At 36.7% G+C, this 15,827-nt stretch overlaps 1 protein-coding gene across 1 annotated transcript in view; it reads right to left on the bottom strand.

Annotated features, from left to right (window-relative positions):
- Positions 1 to 9,767: 9,767 nt before the first annotated feature.
- Positions 9,768 to 15,827, bottom strand: part of LOC118766192 — a 16,162-nt gene continuing 10,102 nt past the window's right edge. Inside the window, exon 2 of the mRNA XM_036509468.1 lies at positions 9,768 to 10,477. Within this exon, the coding sequence (XP_036365361.1) occupies positions 9,974 to 10,477 (504 nt within the window). The 3' untranslated portion in view covers positions 9,768 to 9,973. The remainder of the gene's footprint in view (positions 10,478 to 15,827) is intronic.

Here is a 15,827-nt window from a genome sequence, read left to right as displayed (position 1 = left end):
GGGTGGATTTGGTCGACTAAAGGCGGTGCTCCAGCATGGCCGCAGTCAAATGACTGAAACAAGTAAAAGATTAAAAGAGAGTGATACACACAAAAAGTGTTATGTTATACACACCGGCATAGCACTATATGCGTACGCACGTTAACCCATCTGCACCCATACAAACATACGCAAAAGGAATGGTAAAATATAATTAAAATTATGTAAACGCATTCATAGCTATACATACACAGCATTTTAATTTCAATATCCATCCATTACCAAATATTCACCGTTACGTTTTTGAAAAATAACCAATCAGATTTAAGGTTTATTCTTTATAGAAAATACAAAATTATATTATGATATATGTAAACAAAGCTTGCTCTCCAACCATTTGGTGCCACCCAATGTCACTTTCAGCAAGTATCTTCTACAATAGGCTCGAGCCCACCAAAGCCTTGTGAATCTTAAAGACGCACGCACACACACACACACACACACACACACACACACACACACACACACAGACACATATACAAGTATGTATGTGTGTTTGTGTGTGTGTGTTTGTGCACATGTGTGTGGTGTGTGTCTTTGTGTCTTTGTGTGTGTGTCTGTGTTTGTCTCCCACTACAGCTTGACAGCCGGCGCTGTTGTGTTTACGCCCCTGTATTCTAGCGGTTCGGCTAATAGGAACGATAGAAGAAGTGCCAAACTTAAAAATATGTAAGTGCTTTAGTCTATTCGTCCGACTAGAAATTCTTCAATGCGGTACCTCGTCATTACCGAGTGTAATGACTGAAACAAGTAAAAGATAAAACATGAAACATATACTGAAAGAGAAATAATAGACAGAGAGGGAGGGAGGGAGAGAGAGAGAGAGAGGACTGAAGCAAAAACCACGTGAATTAAAAAAAATGATATGTGTATGACTGCGAATTGTCATATGCAGTGAGTAATGGAATGACACTCTACGATGCCGATTGTGAAGCTTCCAAGAAACAAGTTGATAAATTTTAATATTCATACCATCTGTTGTTGACATAAACTGCATAATTTTGAATCTATAGTTGATAACTTGTCTGCTTGATTTCCAAATGTTTTATTCATGTAAGTGATACATTCTTTTTTCAGCAGTAGTTGAAGTCTATTCTACTGAGTTACTCAGTTAAATATTGCCTTTTTTTATTCTATTTGTTTACTACCCACAAGGGGCTAAACACAGAGAGAACAAACAAGGACAGACAAACGGATTAAGTCGATTATATCGACCCTAGTGCGTAACTGGTGCTTGATTTATCAACCCCGAAAAGATGAAAGGCAAAGTCGACCCCGGCGGAATTTGAACTCAGAACGTAGCGGCAGACGAAATACGTATTTCTTTACTAACCACAAGGGGTTAAATACAGAGGGGACAAACAAGGACAGACAAACGGATTAAGTCGATTATATCGACCCCAGTGCGTGACTGGTGCTTAATTTATCGACCCCGAAAAGATGAAAGGCAAAGTCGAATTTGAACTCAGAACGTAGCGGCAGACGAAATACGGCTACGCATTTCGCCCGGCGTGCTAACGTTTCTACCTGCTCGCCGCCTTAATTGCCGTTTTTTATTCACCTGTAAGTGCACGCCGTTTAATCGAATATTGGTATGTCTCTATGTGTAATAATGTCTGCATAGGGGTTTGGCATTCTATCTGTCTTATCCTCCTGGAATGCATACAAGGCTGTCCTCAAAGTGATTAAAAGTTGAAAAACGTGACACATATAGTAATGAGCACTGAATAGAATTTACCTTGCTGCCTCTGTGGCGTGCAGCAATACGGAGAAATTTTAATCTGCTATTCTCCTTGTGAGCTATCTTATTATTTCTTTATTGCCCACAAGGGGCTAAACATAGAGGGGACAAACAAGGACAGACAAAAGGATTAAGTCGATTACATCTACCCCAGTGCGTAACTGGTACCCAATTTATCGATGGTACTTTGAGGATGAATGGCAAAGTTGACCTCGACGGAATTTGGACTCATAACATAACGGCAGACGAAATACGGCTAAGCATTTCGTCCGGCGTGCTAATGTTTCTGCCAGCTCGCCGCCTTGTTGTGAGCTATCTTATATTGACCTAGTCAGCCACTGGCAAGACTGAAGCAGACAAGGGTATCTCCGTTCCTTTCATCTTCTTTTGAGAAGTCAAGATAAGATGATAATGATTTTGTTTCCAACTTTCAGTATTTTGTGTTCAGATATCAAAGGTTTTATTAGATAAGGTGATTCAGGTTTAAGTGACGATAGTATTTATTAGGTTAAAGAAAATAACTGTTGATAACGTTAGACCTAGTTCTGTAATTTATAAAATATAGAATTATTACAAAATATATGTTTATGAAAGAAGCTTAGAGTATATGTACCTATAGACTTGCGCTTGTCTTTGTGTCCGTAAATTAGAACTACACTGTGCTCTGCTTAGACTTAAAACGTTTATAAAAATGTATTGCTTTATATGGAGTTCATAATTTTATATTTGCTGAGGACTCATATTACGACTCATACGACTCATACTCGCTGTCATTTTCTCCTTTTATGATATTGACTTCCTCAGCACACACTCACGCACACATTCGTGTGCACACAAACACATGCACATATGCACACACTCTCGTACACAAAATGAGAAGGAGAAAGAGAGAGAGAGAAGTGAGAAGCTACAGCTACATCAATCACCCTTGGGTTATGTACATAGAATCCCTCAACGTATTTTGGTGATTGTTGTCAGGATCCAGATAGTCTTCACAGCGACACACTTCTTCATTATATGATGGAGGGAAAACTGTTGACTCGTGGGTAGTAGTCAGCTTATTAGTACAGGTTGAAAGTTCATGGATAATAGCAGCAGAAAGAAACGGTAGACGTTGGGCAAGGTTTATTTCCATCGGTCAGTGTGATGGTTGGTCACTGTCGACTGAAGCTATTTTAGACAGAAGAAATTACCTTAATCCAGTGTTTCTGTTCTGGACAAGCTCTTGTAGCGGATGTTCATGTGGGCTGATATTTTACAATGGGAAGTAGCTGCCACAAAGAAAAGCAATTAAGACATATTCGAAGCAGAAATTTACAATGTTGGAAATAACCAGGTAGAAAATACATTTTATCTTTTTATCAATATATTTAACCGAAATACTTATGGTAAAATGCATTTAATAGCTTAGCAAACGTTAAATTAACGACGTACTTTAGACACGAATAGCAATTTATGTGAAAAATATGTCACAAGCATTAATTGCAAAATTGTGAATGGGAGATATATAGTCATAAATCATTATGTTAGTTAAATGACAAGACTTAAAAAATAAACAAGACAGTACTCGATATAAGGCTGTCAGAAAGAAAGTGAAAGAACAAAAAGGAAAAAACAACAGACGAGCAATAAAGAAAAGAGGAGTGAGAACTGACAGATATATGCATAAATTCGTAAAGAAACAAACGTATGTTTAAAAAAATGTTCCCAGGGATCTTAGAAATCTATAACCCAGAGTTTACAATACACTGTAGAGATTATATGATTTAAAGAGTTGGTTACAATTCAACAGTGAGTGAATGATCGGTGGGAGCTGAGCTACGACGACACGCCGATTGAACAGAGGAAGGCGCCGAAGTGTCATAAAAAAAAAGAAGAAAATTTACGGATAAGATACAATTTTCAAACCGTCACATTTGCGAAGTTTCAAGGAGCTGGGAAGATCGTTATAAAGTTCTTGACTTCTTTATGTAACGGAGGCATGACCGTTTGAGGATCTCACTTTCGTGATTGCTCGCAATGCAGAGAATGACTTCTTTCCTTCGATGAAATTTAAAAAAACCTTTCATGATTTTTTACTCAGGTTTTAGATTTTCATGTAAAGATAATCTTTTTATCATTTAGATATTGCTAGTTGGATGCAATATTCCTAAACAATAAAATAAACAAAATAGCACTTAACATAGCATTTTTTACATTGTCCTTACGCATATATCCGAAGGATCCTCACCTTTGGAAATAGATTAGCGTCAAAAATAAAAGAGACAGATGAATAACTACATTCATAATACATATTGTTATTTTTTTTACTTCTTTCAGTCATTTGACTGCTGCCATGCTGGAGTTCCTCCTCTAGTTGAACAAATCGACTCCAAGACTTATTCTTTGAAAGCCTAATACTTATTCTATCGGTATCTTTTGCCGAACCGCTAAGTTACGGGGACATAAGCACACCAGCATCGGTTGTTAAGTTATGGTGGTGGACAGACACAGTCACACAAATATACACACACACACATGCAAACACACACAGACACACACGACGGGCTTCTTTTCAGTTTCTGTCTACCAAATCCACTCACGAGGATTTGGTCGGCCCGAGACTATAGTAGAAGACACTTATCCAAGATGCTACGCAGTGGGACTGAACCCGGGACCATGTAGGTGGGAAGCAAGCTTCTTATCACACAGTCACGTCTGCGCCTATTTTCGATAATTTTGTAATTCCTAATGGACGTCTGTGGTATAGATTGAAATGTCTTATGAATCATTTTGCACGTAAGATTGTATGCAACATGATTTTCCGATCCACAGCGTGTATAATGTTTTTCTACGTGTTACATATATTCGAGCATTTCAAAAGCAAAACTGAATTTCATAACACTATAGTATATCTTTCACGTTAATATGATTCCGAACCCAACAAACTTAGCTGTGAAATGAAATCAAAGATAGCATCGTAATAGAATAAAATTCGATGCTTATGTCTTAAAAAATTACCATGATTAAGGGATAAAATCGAAAACATTGTTTGTCGAAATCTTGAATATGATAAATCCAAGCAATTAAACTCTGTAAATTTATAACAAAAGAAAAAAGGACATTTATAAAGTATGAATTACCACAGGTTTTATGCTAATTGCAATATGATTTATAGCAAAATAAATATTTTCAATCAGGATGATTGGTCAATTTGATGTAGACGCCTTTGATGGAAATCCAATAAAATTCGAAAATCGATTAACGTTGTACATCATTTTTCAATCCTCCGACTAATAGCTAAACCAGCCCTGTTTATATATGAAATATATAGGTCACACACACACACACACACACACACATATATACATACATACATGCATACATACAAACATACATACATATATACGTACACACATACATACATACATACATACATACATACATACATACATACATACATACATACATACATACATACATACATATGTCTGGACAACTGCTTCGAAACCTCCAGCTTCTATATCCAGACTATGAATTCATATTCATACCAATATTAATTGAAGCACTATGTTTTGTTAGTAAATGCTTAAAGCAGAATCTGGATAAACTGGGATTTTCTGAAAGAGAAATCGGCCGGTTAATTCGTACAATATAAATGCAACCTGTGTGTGGAGCATTAATAATATGCAAGACTTTTCTCAAGTTCCAAATGTGAATAGGTATGTGTTAACTACATTTCAAAGATGGATTCTTGTATGTTTGTTGGAAACTGGCTCCCTCTTCAGTGTAAGATTTTTAATAATTAAAAAAAAAAATAGAAGAGATATATACACGTATTCATACATTCATACATGTGTGCATGCATATGCGTATGCATTTGTGTTAGAAACCATAGTTTTGAGAGAAATAAAGGAATGTAAAAATTCTTTCCAGACATTTGATATGCGGAAAGGCAAATATCCTGACGGACTATTTCATGGTTTCTTGACAGCACGTCATCGAAAACATACCTTGTTTTGGTTCCTAATGAAAATGATAAATTATTAATAAGTATGCATTCATGTATGTATTTATGTATGAGGGATGTTCTGAAAGAGAAATTGACCGGCTGATTCGTACGTTACAAGTGCAATCTGTGAGTGGAACAATAAAAAATGCAAAACTTTTCTCGAGTTCGAATGTGAATTTGTCTATGTTAACTACATCCCAAAGACGGAGCCTTGTAGCTTTGTTAGAAACCGGCTCCTTCCTCAGTGGAAGATTCTTAATAATTAAAATATAGAAGAGATATACATACATATACACACGGACGCATGCATGTATACATACAAAACAAATAGCTACATGTTAGGGTCTGAAACTGCAAGAGATATTAATGTAATCCAAAATTGTTTTGTGGTTTACCTTAAGATTTGTACTAAAAATGTCGAGAGTCCCAGATGAACCTACCTCGCAGTAGGAGGTGCAAATGAGGATAGCGACATCAACATCTCTTATTCACAAAATGCCACATATCATAGGTGGCTCTCAATATTAACAGTGTATCAAAATGACGGTGTCTCAGCATGGCCGCAGCTTTGAGCTGAAACTGATAAAAAAATGCCAAAAACAACTGGAATTTATAGCATTTTCAGCTGACATAGGAATGGAATTTGGCCGGAAGAAATGTTCTTTAATTGTTGAACGAAGAAAATCAGTCTTCGAGACTCAAAGCCTGTGCATTAATGGTCTCACTATCTGTCCTGCCTCACACAAAAAATGCTACAAGTAACTTGGCATTGATGAAAATATGGCAGTCAGAACTCTTCTCTTACAAGACAATATCCAGCAATGAATTTACAGTACCAGTGCTGATTGCAACATTTGGGATACTTGACTGTTCAGTAAAAAAAGTTCACTCCATAGACATTAAAACCTGCATGATTCTAACGCCAACTGGTAATGTCCACGAAAATAACGATATCGACAGGATCTACCTAAGAAGAAATAAAGGAGGTAGGGACTTGAGATTAGTGTAGACAGCTTTCGAATGTCGCATAGTCTCTCTCAGATATCAATTGCTAAACAACAAAAGAAAAAATAAATACATTAACTTAGTGCTGAAAAGGGAAGAAAACAAGATCCTACGTACTGATAGTGAGTTCCTCAGGAAGTTTTTTTTTTTTGTTTGCTGATGACGTCCCATATAACCCCAAATCAACCGGACGAACTTACCTTCAGACCTGGAAGTGAAACGCTCAGCATACAAAAAAAAAGAAAAGAAAAGAAAAGAATCATGCATGGGTATGTTTCCGTAGACTTTAAGAAGATCGTAACACTGATATGAAGCGAAGCCTCTCGTGAACTCGTGACCGCTACATCACACTTCGAAGGTTTATTTATTTGCAATCTAAGAGCAGCAGATTGCTACTGAATATCCAATCAACAAAAGAGAAAGTGAAACATTTGGAGTTCCAAGATGCAACCGTAATTGTAAACTATGTCATTTTACTGTGAAAGACATCACACGTGAGAGTAGGAGTTGCCTAAAATTGTCATCAAGGTGCTACGTCCCCATGCGACATGACATTGTCACAAAAAACAATATACAATGCCATTCAGAAATAAATCACTCTCCTAGAATAAATATAGAGAATCGCCCCTGTTATTGAATACGTACAGAAATAGCAGCACAAGGAATACTGGTGGAAAATTCCCATCATCAAGTGTGAGCGTAACATGGCGGATATTGCTGTTAGGGAGAAATATGTACCGTCACAGAGGTCAGCTGTCTTGCTGACGTGGCTATCTCTTTAAAGATGAACGAAAAAGATTATTATGGACAACTGCTTCGAACAAATTTACATTTATACCACTAATAACTGGAGCGTTTGGTTTGTAAGTAAATGCCTTACTGGCAGGTGGACAAGCATGGGTTTTCAGAAAAAAGAAATCGCACATTACAAATCAGCCACCTGATTCGCACATTATGATCTGTCGGCGGACATTGATTCCGTTATCTACCTCCCAAAGATGGAATATTGTATCTTCGTTAGAAATCAGCCCCTTCTTTAGAGGAAGAATATAAATACAGAGACATACATACATACATACATACATACAAATATACATACATACACACACAAATACGCGCACACATACATGTATCCACATGTATTCACAAGGACACACATATGTATATATGAATGGATATACAGAATGATGTGTATTTTCATTATTAACACTTCCAGAAGTATGCTTTTCTCTACAGGATGAGTATTCTTGCAATAAAAATTACTCACTTCCATCAGTCTTCTTTGACAAAATACACGCTTCACTAGCGTAACCGGCCTTGAAACACCAGTGTTTTGACACGATTCTGCCTTTTCAGTCAGATATATCCCCTAGAATTTTAAGAGTAAAGAATAATGAAAATTCTTATTTATAGAATTCAACAAACAACGAATTTGTCGATGCGTACCTAAGACCCAACAAACTGGGATCAATAGAATAGCAAGAATAAAAACATTCATCAGTATATTCATTCGTAGCATGTTACGACAGAGCTATGCGTAAATGTAGTTCTTAACGTTGGATTACTTCTTTGGAGAATGGGTTGACAATGAATACAATAGAATCCGGTTGTCCGTATGATTGGTTTCTTGAGAATATATACGCACGAAATACATCGTATCAAATTATTGAATTTTAACAAAAGTTCATTTTTTCCCTTATGTAGTATGCAGAACTCATTCTTCCTGTTCGTCACAAAGAGATGTTATATCTATCTATCTATCTATCTATCTATCTATCTATCTATCTATCTATCTATCTATCTATCTATCTATCTATCTATCTATCTATATATATATATATATATATATATATATATATATACTTTGATAGGTTTCGGCCATTATTGGCCCAGGCCATTATTGGCCCAGGCCATTATTGGCCCAGGCCATGTCTAACTTAATAGCACCACCTGGTGAAGTCTTTCAAGTCAGAATTTGGGCACTATGGCCCACTCAAGTAGAGAGTTATTGTTTACAGAGACATATCCGGGTGTAGGGGGTTTATCCGGGATTTCTTGAAGGAATCTGTCCAAAGACTTCTTGAACCCTATAGGGTCAGTCTCTGTTTTAATGTGTTTTGGTGTAATGTTAAAGAGAGCGGGGCCAATTGAGGTGAAATATATATATATATATATATAATATATATATATATACATATAATTACATCTACACACACACATATATATATATATATATATATATATATATTATATATATATGTATGTATGTTTTATGTGAATGTTATTGTAAGCATATGTGTGTATGTATGAATGCATATATCCGTAATGGCTCTTAATATATGGATAAAGAATGCCACGTGTATAATCTTGGAATTTACGTACATTGAATGAAATATAATGATTCGAATGGTTGAAAGATAAAAAAAAAAGATTGTCAAAATTTCAATATTGACACCAACTATATTCTGACAGGATAGTGTCAAATGTACAGTAGACAAATTTTAAGTAATGGTTGTGTATGATTTTAGAAGCATTATTTGTGCAAGTGAACCTCCTCACTTCAAGTAACAGCAACTTTCCCGAGTCCTCCAGTTAAATATTATTTACATATAGACCCGGAAATGTGCTGTGTTTAAGAAAATAAATGTTTAAAAAAATAAATAATTCTGCGTATATTTCACTACGTTCATGGAGCAATATTGTGTTGGAACAAGGTTTTAAGTTATTTGCCTCTGTCATAGGTATAGTCTTTCCAAATAATGTGGTCGTGATTGAGGTAACAATTCTGTAAATATGTTAAAAAGAACAACAGTTAATAGAAGGTATGGTATGAAAATTTATTAACTATTGCATTATTTAAATATATGTTTATGTAATAATTTGAAATATGGTAGTGTCTATATATATATATAATATATATATATATATTATATATATATATATATATATATGGGATTTTTGTATATATTTGCATGTATACACACACACACACACACACATACACACACATGTATATATATATATATATATATTTACATGTGAATGTGGGGATATGTGATGTAAGTTTCTTTGTGTACGTGTAATTATGTGTGTGCATCTGAGTAAATTATGATAATCACATTGTGGTCTACTTAAGCTTTCGTAATATTTTTAATATCGTTAGCTTTACACGCCGTTGACAGTACGATAGCAGAACGTTATGATGACATTTTTTTTCTTTTTGGTTTATTGGATTTCAATCCACACCCACAGGATGTGGCTACATGAATTACTTTTGGCTTATACACATACCTCCCACGGGTACATTCATGTGTCCGTTTGAGGACAGTGATTTTAGAAAATAAAGTCAGACATTGGTAACCGGTGCCTGAACAGCTTTTAGTGTTACACCTGACTTCAGTACGATTTTGAGGGAAAACCGACTCGTCATAGATATTGATATGTTTCGAAGGGCATTGTGAAGCTACTAGGATGCTAGGACCACCTTTAGATGGGTGATTTTTTTTCTTTCCCTGCATTTGCATTTTCTTTTTGTTGTCAGGAATTATCCTAGACGGGAGATAAAAGGTTTTGCCAACTACTGCATTGGTCAGTGCCTGGTATCGGTTTTTCAAGTTTTTTGGCATTTTACACTCTTTGGGTTGTGCTGCCAAAGATGCTATCCATATGTAGTTGAAGAGGAAGATGGTGAGCTGAAGAATCTGAAAGATAGAAAATGTTTTAGACAAGTGGTGTTTTTTTACTTTCAGTGTGGGATACATCGATATAATAATTATTTTGACATATGTATCAGTTTATGGGAAGCTATTTCTCAGCCAATCATGACAACATGTTGGTTAAGTGATAAATATCAAAGCCATATATTTTAAAAACAAGAATATATATTTTGCAATTTACGTCTTAAATGATAGCACTTAAAACAGTATTCGAGATACGTGTTTCAAGCAGGAGGAAAAGATAGTGAGACAAAGGAATATGTAGGATAAAATATTAATATAACAATCATAATAATAATGATGATAATTATCCTCCTCCTCCTCCTCCTCATCATCATCATCATCATCATTATTTCAAATTTTTTCCACAAGGGAAGCTTTGGGGGAGGTGGAGATGAGTCGATTACATCGACTCCAGTGTTCAACTGGTACTTATTTTATCGACCCCGAAAGGATGAAAGACAAAGTCGACCTCGACGAAATTTGAACTCAGAACTTAGCGACAGACGAAATACTCGTAAGTATTTCGCCCGGCATGCTAACGATTTTGCCAGCTCACTGCCTTAATAATAATAAGAATAATAATGATAATGATGATGATGATGATGATGATGATGATGATGACAAGATCAAGAACAACAACAACAACAACAACAATAACAATAATAATAATAATTATCATAATAATAATAATAATAATAATAATATTAATAATAATAATGATAATAATAATAATGATAATAAATGATCTAATGCAGTACCAGGCAGTGGCTCTCATGGCTTCTGTTCTTAACTGATTGGAAATGGTATCATGTACATCGTTTTGTCTTGGTACCTGCGGCGAGTGAGAAAAAGTTTTGGATTCAAAACTGAATGCCAGAAACAAAATTTGGGCCCTCAGTATTTGGATACGGTGCTGGAATTCGGAAGTGGACAACAGATGAGCTGAAAGAGTTGGATAGCAAAACGAGAAATCTAAAAATGCATGAAGTTTACCATCCACAAGCAGACACTGATCGCCTATACATGAAGAGAGCAAATGGAGAAAGGTGTCAGATAAATGTGGAAGACTGCCAACGTATTGAACTCAGGTGCTTACTGAGGTACCTACTCCAAAATAAGGAAAACTTATTCGTGAGAGTTAGAGATGTAGGCATATCAAAAGCGTGGAAAAGGAGGAAAACAAAACAACAAGTACAAAAAAGAAAAGTTCTATGCAACAAAGGCGCAGGATTGGCTGTGTGGCAAGTAGCTTGCTTACCAACCACATGGTTCCGGGTTCAGTCTCACTGCGTGGCACCTTGGGCAAGTGTCTACTACTATAGCCTCGGGCCGACCAAAGCCTTGTGAGTGGATTTGGTAGACGGAAACTGAAAGAAGCCCGTCGTATATATGTATAAGTATATATGTATGTGTGTGTTTGTGTGTCTGTGTTTGTCCCCCTAGCGATGCTGGTGTGTTTATGTCCCCGTATCTTAGCGGTTCGGCAAAAGAGACCGATAGAATAAGTACTGGGCTTGCAAAAAAGAATAAGTCACGGGGTCGAGTTGCTCGATTAAAGGCAGTGCTCCTGCATGGCCGCAGTCAAATGACTGAAACAAGTAAAAGAGTAAAGAGTAAAGGACTACAGAAATAGTGCTATGTAGCAAAGAGTGAAGTTACTGCAACCTTGAGGAAAGGAGCAGGGAAAGGAGCAGCGAAGGGAGCAGGGATTAAGCGCATCATACTGCTAGCACAAGAGCAAGCTTTGACCATAAACAGAAAGGTCAACATTAGGAATGAGAAAGTGTTTCCTCTGTGCTGTATCTGTAACAGAGTGGAGGAAACCTTTGCATATACCGCAAACGAATGCTCTAGACTTGCCTCAAACGATTACAAGTTGTAGAGAGACGATGAGAGAGAAAGAGTGGAACATTGGAAACTATGTGAATAGTGGGGTCTATAGAGAGACAAAAAGTGATATGATCACAATCCCCATGGAATCATGGAAGAGGTGTCCTGCAAAATACTGTCGGATTTCCTAACCAAAACAGGTCAGGTGCTACAACCGGACCAAGCGGTGGTGGATGAGGTGTATAGCAGATGTTGCTAGCCTCTTTGACCCACCAATAATCAGGAAAGTATTAGATAGCTGAAAAGAATGGATAGCATGGTAGCGTAGGCTGCAGGTAGCAAGCTTGCTGCACATGTAAGACTCCAGGAGCTCCAACAAAACCTGTTGTAAATAGAAATGATGATGATGATGATGATGATGATGATATGATGATGATAATGATAATAATAATAATGATAATAATAATAATAATAATAATAATAATAATAATGATGATGATAATAATGATAAAAATAATAATAGTAATAATAATAATGATGATGATGATGATGATGATAATAATAATAATAATAATAATTATAGTAATAGCGCTAATAATAATAATAATAATAATTATAGTATAGCGCTAATAATAATAATAATAATAATTATAGTAATAGCGCTAATAATAATAATAATAATAATAATAATAAAATAATAATAATAAATGTCTGATGCAATATGAGGCACTGGCTCTCATGGCTTCTGATCTTAACTGATTGTAAATGTCATGTACAGGTTTAGTCTTGATGTAAAATCTGAACTATGAGAAATATCCTGCTTAATACCACAGATTTGCTTGTCACTTGTTTGACCTTAGGCAGATGAACACAACCCTTGGTGGATGACGATATATTGCACCTCTGATCACGAGCAGAAGTAGTGGGGGGGGGCATCATAGCCGTGTGTTGAAATGAATTCTTAGAGGTTTGGATAATTCACCTACGGAAACATGGGTATTTCTTTCAAAATCCTTAAACAACCCTTATTGTGGGACCTTTTGTGTGGAACGGACTACTTAACCTGATGAAAATTCAAATAAGGCCCCACTTTCACGATCATGCGCTGTTTATTTTGATATGAGATCACCATGTCGCGTAGATATGGTTGTCATGCATGTGTCTGGTTTACCTTTATCAGACGAGTAGTCAGGGAGATAATTGGCTTTGTATGCTTGTAATCCATTGTCACTTTGATTGCACGTCCTGTTCTCTCAATCAATAATAATAATAATATTTGTAATAACAACAAGAATAACAACAGCAAAAATTACGATGATGATGATGATGATGACGACGACGACGACGATGATGACAGTGAACATCAAGTGACGTTTGATATGCAGGAACGCTACATATTGCTCCGAAAATTATCCAGTGCTATTGTTGAAATAATCAACAAATGAAACCGAGAAAAGAAAACACTGATAAAATGTTAAACCATAATTGAATAAGTTAGTTAGTTAGTTAGTTAATTTGGCTCAAAAGCAAAAAGCAAGGCCGTGTAGGGGGACATGGAGTTATGTACGGGGTGGTGTTCATGTAAAGAGTTCAGGCCACTTGAGGTCAAGGGAGGCTTTGAACAAAGCGGTCGTCGGCATCTTCACCATCTCGTCTGGCAGCTTGTTCCACGGATCCAAAGCTCCTCTCCTTCGATTGAGATGAAATCGTCGCAGGTAGAGCTTTTCGGAATGACCCCGCAGCCGACGCTCTGGAGCAGGAGTGAAGAACAGCTCTTTCGAGAGGTTACACTTTCCGCTTATGATGTTGTGGGCGAGAATGAGATCACCACGGCGGCGGCGTTTTTCAAGAGAATAAAGGTCGAGCGTCCTCAGCCTTTCTTCGTAGGACAAATTTTTGAGACCATGAACCATGCGGGTAGCCAGCTTCTGGACTCTAATACACAAAAAAAGGTTGCTTCTCTTTTTCACATATGAAATCATACATTACAAAAGTTTAGTGACTGTGTGGTAAGGAGCTTGCTTCCCAACCATGTGACACCTTGGGCCACTGCCTTCTACTATAGCTTCGGGCCGACCAAAGCCTTGTGAGTGGATTTGGTAGACGGAAACTGAAAGAAGCCAGTCCTACATATACATATATATACATGTGTATGTCTCTTTGTGTCTGTGTTTGTCCACTCGCCCATTATCGCTTGACAACCAGTGTTGGTGTTTTTACGTCTCCGTAACTTAGCGGTTCCGCAAAAGTGAGCTATAGAATAAGTATTGGGTTCGATTCATTCAAGTAAAAATTCAAGGCAGGGCCGCAGTCTAATGACTGTTACAAATAATAAGATACAAGATTAAAAAAATATCCAATATTCCTGCAACACGAATAAGCACAAACGAATACGGTTAATAACAGACTACATCAAAGACAAGAGAAGAAAGATAATTCAAGTGTTACCCGTATTATTTAGCCGAATAATCATAAACAGGAAATGCGCACTTTGACTTATTACACAAAAAGTACAACAATTACGCGTACAAGACTCTCCAACACTAGAAACAATCGGGATCAGTTCCCAACGTATATGATGACAATTTAAATAGAGGGTCACATTTTGTTCCTCACATCTCGCAAATAAAACCGAAAATACATAAATAGCATCCGAGAAAGGTTGCTATTCTGCATACATACTTTACACCAGTACTCTACCAACAAAGCGGAACTACAGTATATTTGTATAGCAGCCGTCATGTATCGTACGCTTTTTGCGAAAGCTTTCCCGATGAAGCGCGAGTTCTCGCATTGGACGAAGCTATAGCGATACCATCGTACTGACATTCTCACAATGTTTTATTGTTAGAGACATTGGAGTGGTTTCTTGTAAAAGTCTCCACTGCTTTCGTTTTGGGCCTTTTTTCTCGCTCTTTGTAAGCCTCTTATTTTTTCCAACCGCCATAACCAAAGGTCAGAAGAAGTATGATGTCAAAGCCCCTGGTATTTTCCGTATTAGACATCTCGGCGAAATTTTAGGAGCTGGAACACAAAGTACTAAGTACTAAAATTGCATTGGGGGTTCTGAAATGATGCCTTCTTGAAATATCTCTAGCAGGTCTTGGAAATGAAGAAATTACCTTCTGCAACATAAAGCTGATCGTTCTTACCAATTCCCACGGTATGGATCTGACCAGAAATAAACCCTGATCCGTGTCGAAGAAATGGCAGGCTTTGATTCAGGCATATGTCGATGTACGAAACACTGCCGGATGTCGGTCTACAATGATCTGCATTGGTCTCACAATAAGAAACCCAACCAAAACAAGAAGACATGTTTTATTCAGCATGTTAAAGTAAAACTTATCTGGGAAAATGGGAAATTATTGCTAATGACATGAAAGAGGTGGTCAACAAACTCATCGGTAAGGAGATTCAAAAAACGTCTCAAAGTAATCACTCCTTTTTTCACTTTTTCACATTCTTTCACACATTCTTTCACATTCTTTCACACTCTTTT

Source organism: Octopus sinensis, linkage group LG1 (assembly GCF_006345805.1).
Source record: "Octopus sinensis linkage group LG1, ASM634580v1, whole genome shotgun sequence".
Classification (NCBI taxonomy): domain Eukaryota; kingdom Metazoa; phylum Mollusca; class Cephalopoda; order Octopoda; family Octopodidae; genus Octopus; species Octopus sinensis.
The sequence above is the reverse complement of the archived record's forward strand: the minus strand, read 5'-3'. Positions and strand labels throughout refer to the sequence as shown.